The following is a 20,397-nucleotide window of genomic DNA, read 5'->3' on the forward strand; positions in this document are numbered from 1 at the left end:
ACCAAATGAGTCCATCTTCTTCTTTCTTCTTTTATATGTATTTCATAAATTATTATTTTTTAAATCCACTCCATTTGGTGCATTTCTTACTCAACCTTTTTAGATCCTGGAGATGTTTTGACATGCCTTGAAGACTGCTGCTATTTCAGATACCTATAACATCTTAAAGGCAATACAGTAATTTGAGTAACATGCATTTACCTGTTTGCATTTTTCAGATAATCAAGTTAAAACTAAATCAAAATACACTCCTGTGCAAAACAATAAGCCGAGCAAAAATATCAAAATATGAAGCTGTTAACAGTCTTCACAAAATCAGGAAATTAGCAGGAATTAAAGGATTACTATACTGTAGATCTCTCTCTCGTCTGGTTCCATTTATGATCTTGTTATCAGGGCCTTGTTATCATCAGGTGTGGCAGAAAATCAAATAATGACTGATCTTTTAAGAAAAAAACATTGCAGAAGTTTTTTTTAGCCCAGACATGTTAGTTTTTTGCGTGTATTGCATTTTACATCAGACATTTGGATCTGCAAAAGGGACTACATAAATGAATGTCCCTGTTTCTAGCTTTCCCCACTGCAGCACCAGTAAACTATCAAATAGTGGCACAGGGGAGACTCATGAGCACATTTGTTTATTTTTCGCTCATTTTCTGACCAGTGATCTGTTCTTAAGATATTTAAAAGCTTTATACCGACAATTTTGACCAAAATAAATTGACACAGTGGCCCTGTTATGCAGTGGAAGCATTTATTTCACGTTATGAGATCATATGTCTTTTTATATCGGAAGAGTCACTGCAAATCAATACTATTCAACTATGACCATCATATTCACCTAATCTTAATGCAACTGGAAAACTACTGTAGATTTTTAGTGACTTGTTTCATCATGCTCTCAATCACCATTATCAGAACATCTTTTGGAAATAATGGTGTTCATCAGTCCAGTACAGTTACAGAGATTTGCAGAATCTAAAGCTAGAGCATTGAGTCTGTTCTGACAGTGGCTGCATGCTTATCATCTAAATGAGACAGTTTTGGTTGGGTTTTTGTGCAAGGATGCGGGAAGTAGGGGTGCTGAGGAAGCTGCAGCAATTCGTGCTGTCAAAATTCTTTAAATTAATAATAATCCAAAAATAGCACCTGCTACATGCATGCTGCTTAAAATTCCAGCATCCCCAATCTAAAAACACATTTACATGTCTCTGTGTTGTTTTAAGTAATTTACTATATGTGTTTAACAGATGTTTTACAGTTTTTCAGTATGGAAGAAAATGTTTGTCTTCAGACCCTTGTTCTTGCTTGATTCTTTATTTGTTAACCAAGTCAGTGAAGCTCAGGCTACAATGTTTGTTTAAAAGTCAGTCTTCCCTGCCAATAACATTTTTGACTTATCTATGATTCTCTTGTCATTATTCAGCCTTGATAGTACTGTAATACAAACAATACAAGATAATTTTTATTTTCTATATAACTATTTTACCTTATCATGATTATGCACAATACAAAAAGCCTATTTTTCTCTGTGTAGCACTTATTTTCATTAATTGAGATTGCTGACAATGAGCTCTTATTGAATCCTAACCAAGTGGAAAAGAGGTTATTTAGTGATACACTTTTGGAAAGACTTCAAAATTTGTCATTTTGACCTAAAGGGAATGGAATGCTCCAGTGTATTCATCAAACATTGAGCTCATTATCAGTAAACATGGAATTTAATGTACAAGGTTCTCAAATACAGCTCCAAAAACTGATCTTAATAAAAAAAAAAAAAAAAAAGCCCAACACTGGTTGATGTGGCACAAAGCACTAGAGTGCCATTGGGGGGACTCTATGCAAGCTTGAAGTATAAACACAAGTATCAGCTCCACCTCTATACCTCAGAGAGGGAGAGTACAAAAAGAGCTGCTCTGTGAAAAAGGAATGCAAGACCTGTCTTGCTATTTCCCACACCAGTCTGGAGAGAGGAAAAATAAAAGAATTACTGGCTCTAACCTCATGTTCATACACACAAACACACTTATAGAGGACATACATCTCACAGAGCAGTGTAGCACTCTCTGTCAGAGGCTTTCTTACATTGCTGTGATGGGACACTCTGCTGGACTTTTCTTTTCACTTGAATGGAAACAAACAGGTGTTCTTGGCAACAAAGGAAAAAAAAAATTGGACCTGAACTAGTCTGGACTTGATGTAACAGATTTTTTTTGTCGAAGAGGCACTGGACATCATTTTCTTACTTCATAATGGCCACAAGAAGTCCCGTTCATGTGACAGTAGGACACTGGAAAAGGCCTGGGGTCGTAAGTATATCTTTGCACAAAAGGTTGATTGCAGAAATTAGAGAACAAAAGTAGGGAGAATGATGCTGTTCATCTAAGAACATGGTAAATTCAAATGGAGTCTGACACCTGCAGGCAAAATATAAATTTCTAAATAGTCATATTGTTTTAAAAAAAAGTCCCACAAAAACCCTTACCATCTCTGCTGTAAATTGAGAGATGCAATCAAGGAATTTTGTGTTGCCTTTCACTGTAATATCATTTAAAACAGTAAACAGCGCAATAAAATTAATGGTTTCCATGTACTAGTTGTATCCGGGAGCACATTTTATTGTTGTGTTTTTAGCTTTGTATTTGCTTTGTATTATTTTAAAGCAGCAAGTGTTCATGACTCAGCCAGTGTTTGCTGAAGGAGGATCCACTGAGCTAAGAATCAGGAAGAGCATCTGGTGCAAAGTTTTACTATTGGTCCTTAATAAAACCTCACTGCCTGCTCTTTCATTTTGTTGTTTGATAGCTGAGAGGTATGAGAACCCTCTATAAAGTAATATACTAAATAGATGATCAGTTTCTCATCAGACATACACTGTCTACTTCCTTCCTTTTATCTACCAGACAGATTGTGAAATTGTTTTTTTTGCCTGGTTGAATTTCTCAGGTGTTTGTTTGCTAGGCAGTAGGGTCTGTTTGCATATGGAGGAGGAGCAGCACACTGTACTCAAACAATGCAAGACGGTACACAGTCTGTTTGCCCAGGTGAACAGGACAAAATTAATGCAGACTTCATTAGACACACACCTCCGGGAAATACACTTGCATAGTCTGCACATTACTATGGGCAAATGTGAACTTTGTGCAGCTCATACACTCTGATATTTAGTGAGTCTAATATAAAATGAGATGAAAGAGTTCTTCTTAGAACTCGTTAAACTTCAACATGTACTTCCAACTCTTAAAAATAGTTTTCTATTTATTATAAAATGACAATAGAGCATATGAACACTAAGCATTAACACTATGCATTAATTGTGGAAGACAAGTGTGAAACAAATTGAAAATATCACAGATAATCCATATTACAGAAATGAAAATTATGGGTTAAAGACAATAAAACATAGAAGTATTATTATTGTACTGGGAAATTTGAAAGAGTTTTGTGTTATGAAGTATGTCTGTAAAACTACAACCAATAATTGCCCTAATGAAGGTGACTCACAAACACAGGCAATCACATGAGGCAATCAAACAATTTAAACAGACAAATAAGCAGTTTGCAGCGTTAGTTGCTCTCAGATCCATGTTGCACACTGAACGGGTGAATGAAACTACAGTTAGAAATAGACAATATGGACAAAGGTATTGGGACAGTTAACTTTTCCAGTCATACATAGTTCTTTTCCAAACTGGTTTTACAAAATTTGTAGGTACATAATTGTATACGATGTCTTTGTATGTGGCAGCATTACAATTTCCCTTTACTTTAACTAGAAAATACAAACATGTTTCATGGTTAAAACATGGAACATCTTCCCAGAAGAGAGGGGAATAAATCTCAAATGGGATGTTTAAAAAGTATATACGAATTTGTCTGTATACTGTGCATTTTATTCAGAAAATAAACATATGCACAACTAAATAAACCTTGCAGTATAATGATGTGATGTGGTAATATTACTCAAGTGATTTAACATGAAATTAAAGATTTAACGATAAAGATAAGCAGTGGGCCCTTGCTGATGACTAACGCTACTAACACCAAACTCAAATAACCTCAGCACAAGCTCCTCCTGTTCTAAGACACTCCCTATTGTAATACAATCTGCTGAAAATGCCAAAAAGGTCATCCTAATAGAGCAGAGCTACAGTGGCATAGTCAGGTAAAGCACAGTTTAGTGCAGGAAGCTGATTGAAAGAGTGTGTTCACTGTCTTCACTCTTGCCCTACTGACGACCATGCAACATAATTCAGGGCTCAGCTCTCACATGTCACTATTATCATAAGGCTCGTCACTCATTTCATCTCCTCTCCCCCCTTTTTTCAGACTACTGGTTTATTTGAAATGATTGAAAGGATGCAGGTAAAGTATCGTTTTTATTATCTTCATTTTACTCTTTTGTTTTTCATCTTAGATGTCTTCCACTAACCTCAAGACCAGCTCTCAGAACCCTACATGTTGTACAGACATGTTTGCTTTCCACTTCCTGTGAAGGACAAATGAGTGGATAATGAGAAAGCATTTCCTTATTTTGTGCCACGCTTTCTAATGTGCAACTATAGATAAGTTTAGCTGTAAACTCACAGAAAAACAGAATCATTAATTGATGACAGCTTTGTGAGAAGTTAAAATGTCCTTATATAGGTAATAGGAATTTGAATAACCATAATCTTATTTTTCCTGAAATATATATAAAGCTCAAAGACTGACTCACTCACTCATCACGAAATCTCAAAAACCACTGAACGGATTGCAATGAAATTTGGAACATACCTTCCTCTTGGGTCTTAGGTGCTCACTAAGAAAGGGTTTTGAAAAATTCGCCCTGGATCGCAGCTAACTCGCGAAAAACCCGATTTCTCACGCATTGTAAACTCTTTTAAATAACAGTACGGATCCTCATGAAACTTACTACATTGTTTCTTATTACATGTTAGATGCACGATAAAAATTATTTTTAAAGTAGTTTGCCCTGTATCGGTACTACAAAGGGGTAGTACGTTATTTGTTGACGTTACGTTCTGATCTCTGATCATCCAGTCCTGCTCAGTGCTTACTGCTTATTGCCATATTGCTTAGCGTTCTGCCTTCCGTAGCGAAGCACGGGTACTTTCAGCTAGTTTTGTATATCCAAAGGCATTGCATTTCTGTTCAGTTTTTTTAATCCCTCCAACCTTGAGTAAATTACAGTCCACAATATACAGTAAACACCGGGTCTAATAATATTGATTAGATCCTATTGGACAAACAATTTTCAAGTTTCATCTAAATGAAGATCTTGAAGTTCAAATTCTTCAAGTTGTTATGTGAAGACATTTAATATATTCGGAAGAGTGTCATTTTGCTGACAATTTTTGCAAGTGTAATATAACTTCAAACCTGTCTTCCATATTATCTTCACTGGGAGTCCCTTCGGAAGGAAATAAATAATTTACGTAAATCAAAAAGAAAATGTAGAAGTTATTAAAAGCTTTTACAATTACAGCTACAGGCCTTATAATATATTCATGTACAGTATGGCACAACATCTTGATTGTACTGTTTTGTTAATTAATCATTAAATATTTGTTTATATTACCACATGTGACACAAATGTCTGGTCCTGTAGAGAGAAACATTTTTCAAGACAAAATAAAAAAAAAAAAAAATGAAGAAAATTTATGATGGAAGATGTTATCCTGGGATGCAAAAAGAACATGGTAGTGAACAGGGCTGATGGATAGTGCAGGTGTAGTGCTTAGAATTCATTCCAGTGAAAAAGAAATTGAAGAATGGTACAGCAGAGGAGAGCAAAAATCACATTGTTGCCAGCCCACTCTATCAAGAAACAGCTGTTAACACAAAATGAGAAATATGGATGTTTGCGGTATATCATCAGCGAAACCAAAAATTCAATAATCTGAGTATCTCACTCCTGCTTTCCAGACACAAAGGCCCCAATCAGTAGCATCAGAACCTGTACAAACACATACACACAAACACACACACTTGCAGCATGATGGTTTTGACCTGGACATACACATCTCACCTCAACACCGCAAGACCTCAATGTATGTGACGTGTCAAAGATTTGTTACACTCTGACTAAAAGGTGTTCTGACAATTCTATATTAATCGTGTCGTCTTTTTTTTTTTTTTTTTTACTCTTTTCTACACTTTTCTACCAGTATTCACTTATTCACTTATTTACTTATTTCTGGTGTAGCATTTTGGTACATTTCTGTGAAGAGCATGTCTATAAAAATTAATAACACATGCATAAGTACTGATTTACTGTACATTTATAGATAAATGCATCGGAATTAATGTAAACAAATCACATCATTGTTCACAACATGACAAGATGCTCAAGCCTTGATTGGATAAAACTTGTTACATGATTGGCACTTTAGGGGGTAAGACAGTGAAATATATGAAAATGGCAAACGTTTGTGACGTATAATTTTCATAGTTGATACATAATGCTAATGAACACATTGCAGGAAAAAGCATTAATATATTCATTACATCAGGTAAATTATTAGTGTCTTGTTTTTTTTTTTCCATGAATACACGACTAGTGATTTTATTGACCTCACACAGCCCTGGGGTCAATGAGAGAGGAGGCTCATATATGCTCATGAATCAATGCTTTGAATGTGTTATGGCATCACTATTTTCTCAATTAAAAAATTATTTTACCTCTATATTTACTTGTACTTTTTAATCACAGATTAGTTACAGCATAACTTTTAAATACGGTGTTTAGGCTTTGGTGGAAGGAAATAAAGAACGATACAAAAGACAACTTCCTGATGTTGTTCAACGATTATACATGTGTTATGAAGTCACTGTTTCAATAAAAGGCTATCAACATTTGATCCATGTTTATAGCATGTTCCAAAATGTGATAAACCACCTGTATTTTTCCTCCTATCTCTGGCTCCCTCCTTCTCTCTCTGCACCACATTCACTGTAAAACTCTATTCAGCCCTATTATTTCACACCTGTACACATTTTGTCTGACCAAAGCTTTTAGTGCTGTCTGACTATAACATCTTATTCATTACTATTTATAGTTTATAATATACTACAACATCTATCTAATCTATTTAACTAGTAAAAGAGACATAAGCAGATCACTGATGCTAATATGCTGTATGTTTTTTGCTGTGTTTCAGAGCAACAGAATGGATGAACAGCGATGTGCCCTTCCTCCACCCCTTAAAGTATGCCCTTCATACAAACACACACAGACACAGACACACACACACACACACACACACACACACACACACACACACACACACACACACACACACACACACTCACCTCAGACACATCCCTATTGTTTCTAAGCCATTGGTTGGTCCTCTTTAAATAGACAGATGAGCTATCGAGGTAGGCTGATAAGCACTGTTTTGTCAGCAATAAACTGTCTCTCATACATAGAGTCACAATTAAATGAGATGAATTGGTGTTGAGCAGTAGATTCAGGCCTGTGGCTGTTTGTCTGAAATAATTTCCACTTGATTTTTAAGTCTAACTTTTGCCCCCAATTTCTGAATATTTTCAAGTTAATATGTTACGGGAGTATTTTACAATAATGTGTATTTGGTTCATTTCAATAGACGGAGGAGGACTATATCCCATACCCCAGTGTTCATGAGGTAGAGTATAAACCCAGAGACAGCTTTCAGTCACATTTTTTTTTTTTTTTTATCTGTTACCTGGGTACAAGTGTGTCTTTGCTCTTTCGTTTAGGTTTTAGGTAGAAAAAGCCCTTTTCCTCTGATCCTACTGCCTCAGTTTGGAGGTTACTGGATTGAAGGCACCAACCACGAGCTGAGCAACGGAAATGACGTGGATCAACTGCTGTCTCCTACGTCTCACATCAGGCTTGAGACCAACACTTCAGCCAAGATCTACAGGAAACACTTTATGGGAAAGGTAGGACTACAGCAGAACACATTTAATATTCATACATATAAAAAAAAAAAGAAAAAGACTAGAACATAAATCTTGTTTTATAACACTCCTCCTTGAGAATGTCAGGCTCCTACTTTGCATTTGTGTGACGACATTTGCATTTAAAGAAAAAAAAATTCCTTTATAGATTTGGAAAATCTATTTGACCAAAGTAAGACATGACTAGCGTCACACTAGCGTGAGGGTTTACGCATATCACTTTTCACATTGTAAAGCTTGGCTCTAATAAAGATATATTAGTTTTGCCCTTAATTTGACAGAGTGTGTTTAGCTAATGAAATCCTCATAATGTATGAGGCTCTTGGTGTGACCTTGTAGCCGACACATGTCAGTGTGCATTTCTTCAAATGTGCATGTCTGTGTGGTGAAGGATGAAGATGAATGAGCTCTCACAGTCTTTTTCCCTTCTCTGTCATTAGGAGCACTTTAATTACTACACAGTGGACAGTGCTCTGGGCCACCTGGTGTTCTCAGTTAAGTATGAAGTGATCGGGGACCAGGAGCACCTCCGTCTGATGTTAAGGTATGCATCATCGCCCAAAATATCTTCTCCATACTATTTTATTTTAAACCTTCATAATTGAGATAAGGATTAGACTTTGACAAACATTCTCATTCTGAGCTGCTGTGCTTTGCACTTTTATTTGGATTAAGGATTATCCATGGCTTTATCCATTCTCCGAACCATGAGTCATATCTGGAGACAGTAATATCCCATTCATTCACACATTTCCCTCCTGAGATTACATAGGAAGCACCTCCACAGAAACCTTGTTTCCAAATTAGACACCAGATGAACAATATGGGAAAGTGTGTGGGTGGAGAGTGACAACTGTAGGACATTGCTGACATCTCACTCATATGGAATAATTGCACTATAAGTCTATTATGAGTCGGTACATCTGTTATAATGTAAGATGAAAATGAATTCATATTCCTTTTTGGGTCTTTTTTTTTCCAGGAGCAAATTGAAGACATATCATGACGTGATCCCGATATCATGTCTGACTGAATTCCCCAATGTTGTCCAGATGGCCAAGGTGAGAGTGTAATTCAATGTTGTTCTTTTCTGCCATTGTAATTTATCATCCTCAATGTCATGACAGATAGATAGCAACATCTCACCAGTCCTGACAAAAGCAATGGATTGATTTTTTTACAACAAACAAGAAGAAAACAAGAAAGGAAAAAAAATCATTCAGCTTCTTTTCTTGTTTCTTTACTCTCAGCTTGTATGTGAGGAGGTGAACGTCGATCGCTTCTTCCCAGTGCTTTACCCCAAGGTACCTATGTCTTCACCTACATGCTTAGCCTTTTAGTTAATAAAATTACAACTTTTATTTATAGGGTGCCTTTTATACATTTAAAAATCCCAGGCAATGTATATTATCTGGCGAAATTTATTTGGACACCTACCCATCCCATAAGCGCATGCCACAAATTGTTAGAGTACAATTGTCTAGACTGTCTTTGTATGCTGCTTTATTACATTGCACTCAAATGAAAAAGCTCAAGCATATGTTCCAGCATAACAATGTGCACATATCAAGGTTTATATCAATAGACAAGGTTGGTCAGCTTTGGTGTAAAAGAACTTGAGTAGCCTGCACAGTTTTGACCTCTACCCAGTTGTGCTGAACTGGAATGTCAACACGCCAGGCCTTCTCTTCTGACTTCATTAAATCTGTGGTCTGTAAGGGCACAAATCCCCACTGCCACATTACAAAATCTAGTGAAACTCCTTTCTAGAAGAGTAGAACCTGTTTCGGCATTAAATAGGAAACCAACTGCATAGTAATGTCAAGGATTTTGGAAAGAGATATTACATAGCGCAAGTGTTGGTTTTCTGTCCATAACCACCTTTAAAAAATATAATAATCAAAAATATAACAGTATAACTATAAATAATGAAAACAATCACTGTGTATGCTATTATGTATTGCAGTATTGTTAAATGTTTTACAATCAAATGTCCATAGTAAAATAACTTGTTTATGAACAGATTTTTTTTTTAGATTCTCCACTCTCAGATCAATAAAAGAAATCATTTGTAAAGTAAAAAAAAATGCATTATATTACTTTTATAAATGACTAATTATAGTTGTTTTAAGTAATTAATAAGTATCATAGGTATTATAATTAGAATATTTTGTGTTTTAATAATATTGTAATAGTGTTAATAGTGTCCGTTCTGAAAATAGGCTTAATGTGCTTGAATTGTCTTCTCTTTTTCGTTTAATAATTAACAATTATTGAATACATTTTGTAGTTATTTAAGTTACTTAAGTTATATAATATTTTTGGTTAATAAGCAACAAAAAGATGTATAGAAAAAGTCTCCAGCATATTTGCTTTTCAACAGTTTACTCTAATTGTCCAATTGAAATTGAATTTGTGTTTAGCTTAAATGTAGTTCCTGCTGTTCTGTAAATGTTGTAGATCAAAGTCAAAAATGTGATGTTCCATATTTAAAAAAATCTTTCTTCACCTTTATACCTTGCAACAGAAATGACACAGTTCTGTTGCAAAATGTTGAGTCTGTCTCGTTTATTTTTGGTTTCCCCAAGGCTTCAAGGCTTATTGTGACTTTTGATGAACATGTCATCAGTAACAACTTCAAGTTCGGAGTAATATATCAGAAGTTTGGACAGGTGAGTCCCACAGGAGCATCTCTATCCAGGTCTGACTCACTTTTTCATTATTGCAGTCTGTTTGAAATCTTTTAGGTGCTTATCTTCAAACATTGCCCAAGTGTTCCAACCACAGACACACTGATTTACTAAAAGAGAAAAGCAGCCTGTGTTAAAAAGGTCTTCTTCACATTATAATGCCTCCTCCAAGTCAGTAGTAGAAGCACCTTAAGCATTACTTCTGATTTACTCTTTCTCGGTTTTTAAAGCTTTGGTGTGGCAAGGGCGAGATAGAGATGTTTGTTTACACAAATCTTTGACCTTTATGCTGGGCTAGATGAGCGGTTGGCAGAGGAAGAGTGCTTATGAAAACCGCCTCTCTCTCGCAACATTAGTCTAAAGTGGCTCCTAATGAGGCTGCCACACAAAGAGGCGCTTCCTGTCACGTCCCGGTTTGTCATCACACACAAACTGCACTAGCTCTGCTCTCGCTCCCTTCTACTCTACTGAACTCATCAGGAGACCGAGACAAGTGTCTTATGTACACCTTATCATGGCATCAAGACAGCTCTCTCTACCACTGTGCTTTCAGCACCCATGGCTTCTCTCAACACAAAAGGCATGATGTTTATTCAGAAAAACAATTAGCATTTTCATCAGGCTAATTGCCCCATAGGGAATCATAATGAACTAGCTTTGTAGGTTTTGCAAATATGAGAGTATGCCAGGGTCTTTGTCTTGGCAGTTGTTTGTTGAAGCTCTTTTTATTTAGCATCTTTAGAATTTTAAGCTTTGTTCTGCCTAATAAAAGCAGTGTCATTACATCTTCATGTTATTGTGAACATCATGAAAACAGCAAAAGCTCCTGGGAATTTTATTGACTTTCTGTGAAGGTCCTACTGTACAGCCAAGAACAACCCCGAATGTAAATACAATTGTGATGCACGTATGTGGATTAATAACAGTTTTGTTGATTGCATTTCTTACAAAGTAACAAAGGTTAAGGAAAAAGTTTATTTTACATTAACTGAGCTATTTGTACATTTTCATGTAATTTCAATCATAATCAGCAGAATTCAATATTATATAAAGTGTTATAAATGTATTATAAGTGAAATGCAATGTCTTTTTGATTGTAGACTGTTGAAGAAGAGCTTTTTGGAAATAATGAGGAAAGTCCAGCATTTGTGGAGTTTTTAGAGTTCTTGGGCCAGAAGATCGAGCTCCATGATTTTAAAGGGTAGGACACTGAACAGATACAGCAGATGCATATAATGAAGGTTATCATGATTTACTGCATATTTGTTTTGTTTTTTCAAGTTAAAAATAGACAGACAGTCCAAAAAAGTGACAATACAAGCAAAAAAGCTAACAAAAAAAAAAAAACAGGCACATTGACTTGAACTGGAGAATTAAAAAAGTGTTGGTGTGATGCAACTTTAAATGCTCGGGGGTCAAATGTTTTACAATAACACAAAATGCAGAAAATTAATCCTCAATACTAAGACACACGTCTTAAGTTTTATTTCCTAAAATACTAATCAAATTGTACACCTCAACCAGTGGTGGACAGTACCACATTTTTTTTTTTTTTGCGGGACTCGGAGTGCACACCCACCGCCCTGAGAATTTTTCTCACTCATACACAGAAATGAGAGGTGGGGTTTGGGTGATGTCACTTCAGTAAGGAGAACTGAACCCAAATTAACATTATGGATGGTCTAAACTCTCAGGAGCCCAAAATATAAAAAATATGAAAGAAGTAGCGGGAAAACGTGCAAAATAGGAAGGTGTGCATGCAGCTCTATCACTTATCTCGTTATGAGGATTATATAGGCTAATGCATTTATTGAAAGTGTATTTCACTTAGTTTATGCTCTGTTCCATGCTATGCTTTTACCCATATAGCTACTATGTTTATTTTAGCTTCTATAACATTATAATTTGTAGTATGTAGTGTATCATTATATGTGTAGCTAACAAAACAATTAAAAACTAACTAGTCTAGTTGGATTATAGTTATAAACTAGCATTTATTGATTTGGCTACATTTAATTGGGTTGATGCCATAAATGTTTAATGTGATTGTACTGAAAAGGTCCTGAACTGAGTTCAGTAAGGGGAATCTCCAGTGCAGTTTAAAAGGCTTACAATTTAAAATACATATATTATAAGCTAGAACCGCCATTGCCGCTTTGTGATATCTGCTCAGCGTGAACATACTGTTCAGCGTCAGTTCAGAAGCAAGCAGAACATTTTGAGAAACTCCTGACTCTAATGTGCCACAGCACCTGTGGCCTTATTTGTGCAATTTTTTGAAGATTTTCTGCTTATTATAATTTATTAGATAGCAATGTTATTGGAATTTATTAGATATTAATATCAGTGTTTGACTCATTAATATCATTTTATTAGTAGATCCATATGCTAAGAGTAACATTAGAGTCTTTTATTTTTACATTAACTGAGTTAATTAAGCAGAAGTTTTGTGATAAAAAATGATAATTAGTTAATATATCCATCATAAATCATAGTACCTTGGATGCTTAAGTATATTTGAAGGCAAATACTTTTTTACTTTTACTTAAGTGAAAGTTTCACTGCAGTAATATTTTACATACTGTAAACTCAAGTACAAGTACTTCGTCCACCACTGACATCAATGTAATGTAAAGGTACACTTGAATTTTTGAAACAAATTCCATAATGCTTGACAATGAAACCTCTGGCCATTTGTATTTTCTCTAGTTTTCGGGGAGGCTTAGATGTGACACATGGACAAACGGGCACAGAATCCGTCTACTACAACTTCCATAACAAAGAAGTCATGTTCCACGTATCCACCAAGCTCCCCTACACTGAAGGTGATATGCAGCAGGTACAAGCATCCTTCAGGTTTTATCATCTGCTTCAGCGAACATCTGTGCTCCCCATTCTTCTTTATTAGCAGACTAACCCGCCTGTCAATTATCTCTTTTGTGAGCAGCAGTATTGTTCTCAACAAGTTGGTCTGTTGTTACAACATGCTTATTTAAGATGATAGATAACCTATTAGCTCAGATGAGACAAGCGTGAGCGGCAGTCATCTTACCCAGCTGTCCTCTGCCGCTGTGCTGGCAGACGACATGCTGCGCTGACTGACCTTCTTGTCTCTTGGTGACAAACACTATCTCTGAGGAGCAGTGTTTTTCTAGACACTCCTTAGAGACGCAACCATTTTTATACCCATCACACACAGAGCAATAGCAGCTGTTGCCATTTGACAGACCATAGGGTGCTTTCTGAAAGAGCTCTAGGTAAGAAAAAAATAAATCAGCAGCACCGTCTTTTCACTCGGCCCTTCCAAGCTCTACAGTTTGCATTCTCATTGCCAGACATCTGCTCAAGAAGCTTATCATGACTTTAGCAGTCTTTCAGATGCAGAAGGTTACATTTTCAGACTTCACTTTACTTCCAGGCATGATGCAAGAGGCACAATGGTTTGGTCATTGTGCATTGCATCAAAAGGTTTTAATATATTAAGAGACATATTCTCATACAACACATTCTTTAGAACATTTGCCTGTGTTTGATTTCATCTGTTGTGTTTGGGTTTGCAAGTGATAATACATTTCTACTGCGTTGTTTAATTTAAATACATTTTGCACTACCACTTTATTTTAAGGAGCACAATTTGTGGGTATATAAGGAGCTTTTTATGTGTTTATTAAACACCAAATTTGAAAGTTCTACATGGTAAATTCACTGTAAAATAGACTATGCTCCTCAGCACATGTATTAGTTCATATGTGGTGAACTATTATGTGAAAATGTCTAAAGTAGTTATATTTTGCAATAAATACTTGTTCAAACTGCTGTTATGTAAATTATTGAACAACTAATCATCGAAATCAATCTTTTATAAGAATACAATCTGTAACATGTTATACATCTAGTTTCTAGGTAGCATCAAATGACCTGTTGTTTAGTTCAGGACAGTGGTGCATCCCATATTCTAAAATCATTTAATGCAAAATTGGTCTAATACCATATACTGATGTCATATGAAATAAAAACATTTTTTATCTTTGGTGAAAATTAACATTATAGAGCATTGCCCAAACAGCATCTGAATGTTATTTTTAAAGATTTAATATTAAATGTATATGAAACTACTATGTGGGACACATATTGATATTATTATTAGTTATTAGTCACTTATGTGACACCTATTATGTCATATTAGTGCTCTCTGAATACTGCAAAAGTCACCTGATGCTACAGAGAAAATACAGAAATAGCATTTTGACAAATAAGAATTCCCAAATTTAATGATCAATTCATGCTCAGTTATTTGCATAACATGGACATAAAAAATTTATTCCAATTTATAATGTGTTTATTAGACATTCAAAATGGTGTGAAAGAGGCAGATGTAGAGGACAGGGTAGTATAGAGACGGATGATCCGCCTTGGCAACCCATAATGGGAACAGCCAAAAGAAGAAGAAGATGAAATCATAAAAAAAAAAAATCACAATTATAGCATGTTACTGAGTGAAGTATAATTAATAGTGAATGAAACATTTAGAAGTGTCATATTTAGACTTTACAAAGAACAATTTCTATAATAAGTTTGCTGTTTCAGGCATGTTCATTTGTATATCTTTGTATTTGTAATATTTCAGTCATGTTTTACGAATGCTGCTGTCTGCTCTGTAGTGTGAATCTTAGCAGAGAGACTGGATTACCGTATCAGATGCTAGTGATGTACAAGAAAGTAACAGGATTATACTTCCCACATTTCATGGTTTTGTTCTGGCTACTGTTTTTGTTCTGCTTGAAAAAATGTTTGCAATATTTGCCCCCGTTTATTCTAACAACAAAAAAAAAGGGGGGGGAAAGAAATTAAATAGGAATCATATTTTAGAATGTTGTAACTGATAAGGCAGAAAAGTTAGGAATTTTTTAAGTACAGTTTATATCAAGTACAGTTTATAAGATTTATTTTTAATTAAATCAAAGCAAATTGGAAAATGGACTAAAAAAGTAGAGAAACATGACTGATTATTGATCAGTGTAGTATAATATATATATAGTGTAGTTTTATTATTATTTCTGTCCTTCACTCTCTATGTTTTAGTTGCAGAGAAAGAGACATATAGGAAATGACATTGTGGCCATCGTGTTCCAAGAGGAGAACACCCCCTTTGTGCCAGATATGATTGCATCAAACTTCCTCCATGCCTACATCGTGGTACAAGTGGAAAATGCATGTTCTGACAATGTCCTGTACAAGGTAGAGATCCTAAAACAACTGACATATCTATTTATTACTTCACTGTTAACCAAAGGGTTATTTCTTGATTGATCCTAAAACAAGCTATAGAGTTATAGCAGGCAGCGTTCAAGATATATATGTATATTAAACATATATTTTACTTAGGAATATATATTTGATTTCATTATAATTATCAACAGGCTTGAGAGCTGCTTATCTTGCTTGTTTGCTAGTAACTTATTATTATAAGTTATAATATATAAATAAATACAATACATAAAATGTAATACATCTGTATTATAGATTATTTTTATAAAACAAAAATGTGTTATTTCACAGGTGTCAGTGACTGCAAGAGATGATGTCCCATTCTTTGGACCGGCCCTACCTGATCCTGCCATATTCAAAAGAGTAAGCTAAAAGACATTTGTTGATTTATCATATAATTAGTAAAATGTCATTCTTTTCCATTACTTATATGCTTTTAAGACATACCCAGCCATTATGGATGCACAAGCCAGTGCACTGTTAGTGCCGGTCCCAAGCCCGGGTAAATAGGGAGGGTTGCGTTAGGAAGGGCATCCAGCGTAAAACATGTGCCAAATCAAATATGCGGATCACAAATGAGAATTTCATACCGGATCGGTCGAGGCTCGGGTTAACAACGACTGCCACAGGTATCGTTAGCCGACAGGGTACCGGTGGAAATTGGGCTACTGTTGGCCGAAGGAGGAGGAGGAGAGGAGGAAGACGTCTACGGAGACGGCAGGGAAAGGAGCAGTGTAGGAGAGTGGAGGTTCGGGTTGGTACTTTAAATGTTGGTACTATGACGGGTAAAGGGAGAGAGGTAGCTGATATGATGGAGAGGAGAAAGGTAGATGTGTTGTGTGTTCAGGAGACCAAGTGGAAAGGGAGTAAGGCCAGGAACATTGGAGGTGGGTTTAAACTGTTTTATCATGGTGTGGATGGAAAGAGAAATGGTGTAGGGGTGATTCTGAAGGAAGAGTACAGTAAGAGTGTAGTGGAGGTGAAGAGAGTTTCTGATAGGGTGATGATCGTGAAGGTGGAAGTTGAAGGGATGATGATAAATGTCATCAGTGCCTATGCTCCACAAGTTGGCTGTGAGATGGAGGAGAAGGAAAAATTATGGAGTGAATTAGATGAAGTGGTAGATGGTGTACCTAGGAAATAACGATTGGTGATTGGGGCAGACTTTAATGGGCATGTAGGTGAAGGGAACAGAGGTGATGAGGAGGTGATGGGTAGGTATGGTTTTAAGGAGAGGAATGTGGAAGGGCAAATGGTGGTAGATTTTGCTAAAAGGATGGAAATGGCAGTGGTGAACACTTATTTTAAGAAGAAGGAGGATCATAGGGTGACATAGTGATAGCAGGAGTGATTTGTGATAGTAGGGCATCTGCAAAAATGAAAGGGAAAGTTTATAGGACTGTGGTGAGACCTGCGATGTTGTATGGATTAGAGACAGTGGCATTGAGTAAAAGACAGGAGATGGAGCTGGAGGTGGCAGAGCTGAAGATGTTAAGGTTTTCGTTGGGAGTGACGAGGATGGACAAGATTAGAAATGAGTTTATTAGAGGGACAGCGCATGTAGGATGTTTTGCTGACAAGGTGAGGGATGCGAGATTGAGATGGTTTGGACATGTACAAAGGAGGGACATGAATTATATTGCTAGAAGAATGCTGAGGATGGAGCCACCAGGTAGGAGGAAAAGAGGAAGGCCAAGGAGGAGGTTCATGGATGTGGTGAGGGAAGACATGCAGGTAGTTGGTGTGAAAGAGGCAGATGTAGAGGACAGGGTGGTATGGAGATGGATGATCCGCTGTGGCGACCCCTAATGGGATCAGCCGAAAGAAGAAGAGGAAGAAGATATGCTTTTAAGACAGTTCAGCATTAAACCATGGCTTGTGTTCTGTTTCCCTTTTAGGGTCCTGAGTTCCATGAGTTTTTATATACAAAGCTAATCAATGCCGAGCATGCATGCTACAAAGCTGAGAAGTTCTCCAGACTGGAGGTGAGTTGATTGTATTTAAGGCAACACATTATTTTTTCTTTACTCATATTAGAACACAAATTGTTTGAGGAGCACTTATACTGTACTAAAACTGATACATCAGCGTGTTGTAAATTCTGCAAAACATCAGTTCTAATCAAGTGTATTTTTAAATATACAAACCCGATTCCCGAAGTTGGGACACTGTACAAATTGTGAACAAAAAAGAAATGCAATAATTTACAAATTTCATAAACTTATATTTTGTTCACAATAGAATATAGATAACATATCAAATGTTGAAAGTGAGACATTTTGAAATGTCATGGCCAAATATTGGCTCATTTTGGATTTCATGAGAGCTACACATTCCAAAAATGTTGGGACCAATTTGCAACTTATTAGGTAAATTGGCAACATGATTGGGTATAAAAAGAGCCTCTCAGAGTGGCAGTGTCTCTCAGAAGTCAAGATGGGCAGAGGATCACCAATTCCCCCAATGCTGCGGTGAAAAATAGTGGAGCAATAATCGAAAGGAGTTTCTCAGAGAAAAATTGCAAAGAGTTTGAAGTTATCATCATCTACAGTGCATAATATTATTCAAAGATTCAGAGAATCTGAAACAATCTCTGTGCGTAAGGGTCAAGGCTGGAAAACCATACTGGATGCCCGTGATCTTCCTGCCCTTAGACGGCACTGCATCACATACAAGAATGCTACTGTAATGGAAATCACAACATGGGCTCAGGAATACTTCCAGAAAACATTGTCGGTGAACACAATCCACCGTGCCATTCGCCGTTGCCAGCTAAAACTCTATAGGTCAAAAAAGAAGCCATATCTTAACATGATCCAGAAGCGCATGCATTTTCTCTGGGCCAAGGCTCATTTAAAATGGACTGTGGCAAAGTGAAAAACTGTTCTGTGGTCAGACGAATCAAAATTTGAAGTTCTTTTTGGAAAACTGGGATGCCATGTCATCCGGACTAAAGAGGATAAGGACAACACAAGTTGTTATCAGCGGTCAGTTCAGAAGCCTGCATCTCTGATGGTATGGGGTTGCATAAATGCATGTAGCATGGGCAGCTTTACACATCTGGAAAGGCACCATCAATGCTGAAAGGTATATCCAAGTTCTAGAACATCCAGATGTTGTCTTTTTCAGGGAAGACCTTGCATTTTCCAACATGACAATGCCAGACCACATACTGCATCAATTCCAACATCATGGCTGCATAGAAGAAGGATCCGGGTACTGAAATGGCCAGCCTGCAGTCCAGATGTTACACCCATAGAAAACATTTGGCGCATCATAAAGAGGAAGATGCGACAAAGAAGACCTAAGTCAGTTGAGCAACTAGAAGCCTGCATTAGACAAGAATGGGACAACGTTCCTATTCCTAAACTTGAGCAACTTGTCTCCTCAGTCCCCAGACGTTTGCAGACTGTTATAAAAAGAAGAGGGGGATGCCACACAGTGGTAAACATGGCCTTGTCCACACTTTTTTGAGATGTGTTGATGCCATGAAATTTAAAATCAACTTATTTTTCCCTTAAAATGATACATTTTCTCAGTTTAAACATTTGATATGTCCATCTATGTTGTATTCTGAATAAAATATTCAAATTTGAAACTTCCACATCATTGCATTCTGTTTTTATTCACAATTTGTACAGTCCCAACTTTTTTGGAATCAGGTTTGTATTTGAGCATATTTAATGGTCAGCATTTTAGATACGTCACTAGAAACATGAAAAAAACGTCAGCACAGTGTGTGTGAATTTTGGCTCTGATGGTTCCTCAGCCCCAGGTAACTCGCCAGATGAGTGTTTTCTATTCTTACTCATGCATTTTTCTTCTGTTTGTACCTGGCTGTGATATTTTTCAACTAATTTAAATAAAATAGAAATAGAAACATCTAGTGGCCTAGTTTAAACTACCTGACTATGCAGGTACTAAGGAAGAATAAAAAAGTTAAAAAGAAAATTAAGTGTACTGCACCACTCATCCACTTAACCACTTTGTATCTGAATAATGCATTTGGATTTGGTTACATCCCCACTGTCGAAATAGAAAGGTTAATTACAGAAAATATTTGTATGTCTCTATGAATGTATTAATTTATCTAATGGATTCAATTGTCTGTTGTGTGTGGGGTCAGGAGCGCACTCGGGGAGCCCTGCTTGAGACGCTGTATGAAGAGGTGCATATCAACAGCCAGGCCATGATGGGGCTCGGCGGGGATGAAGAGAAGCTTGAGAATGGAGGAGGAGGAGGCGGAGGAGGAGGGGGCTTCTTCGAATCATTTAAGGTAGGACCTTGTTTTTCCTTCAAGTGCTCCTTATGACAATCTGAAGGACGGGCAGTGATTTATGGGTGGCTGGGTAAGTCTGAGTGTACCTAATGTTAATCCTGCACTGCTTTTGTGTGGTCTTCCACAGTACTCTTCTTTACAGGTGTAGGAGTGTGTCGCTTTTGTGCTGGTTTTGTCTGCGAGACTATATTTTCCTTAATCAAACCTAAT

At 36.6% G+C, this 20,397-nt stretch overlaps 1 protein-coding gene across 50 annotated transcripts in view; it reads left to right on the forward strand.

The window, feature by feature from the left end:
• Positions 1-20,397, forward strand: part of rap1gapa (RAP1 GTPase activating protein a) — a 121,919-nt gene that overhangs the window by 89,090 nt on the left and 12,432 nt on the right. For 26 of the 50 annotated variants that reach the window (XR_014538007.1, XR_014538016.1, XR_014538017.1 and 23 more), the window contains 14 exons: positions 4,330-4,365; positions 7,164-7,211; positions 7,614-7,652; positions 7,747-7,932; positions 8,391-8,494; positions 8,933-9,011; positions 9,201-9,254; positions 10,539-10,622; positions 11,741-11,841; positions 13,350-13,479; positions 15,723-15,878; positions 16,200-16,271; positions 17,807-17,893; positions 20,035-20,184. Coding sequence is in view for 21 of the 50 variants with exons in the window: in XM_083569830.1 (XP_083425956.1) it covers positions 4,330-4,365; positions 7,164-7,211; positions 7,614-7,652; positions 7,747-7,932; positions 8,391-8,494; positions 8,933-9,011; positions 9,201-9,254; positions 10,539-10,622; positions 11,741-11,841; positions 13,350-13,479; positions 15,723-15,878; positions 16,200-16,271; positions 17,807-17,893; positions 20,035-20,184 (1,326 nt within the window). In the remaining 29 variants the exon portion in view is untranslated. Of the gene's footprint in view, positions 1-1,898; positions 2,310-4,329; positions 4,366-7,163; positions 7,212-7,613; positions 7,653-7,746; positions 7,933-8,390; positions 8,495-8,932; positions 9,012-9,200; positions 9,255-10,538; positions 10,623-11,740; positions 11,842-13,349; positions 13,480-15,722; positions 15,879-16,199; positions 16,272-17,806; positions 17,894-20,034; positions 20,185-20,397 lie in introns of those variants that run through there. The other 24 variants (XR_014538008.1, XR_014538012.1, XR_014538013.1 and 21 more) reach the window with 6 other exon arrangements.

This window comes from Silurus aristotelis (genome assembly GCF_946808225.1).
Source record: "Silurus aristotelis genome assembly, chromosome: 19".
Classification (NCBI taxonomy): domain Eukaryota; kingdom Metazoa; phylum Chordata; class Actinopteri; order Siluriformes; family Siluridae; genus Silurus; species Silurus aristotelis.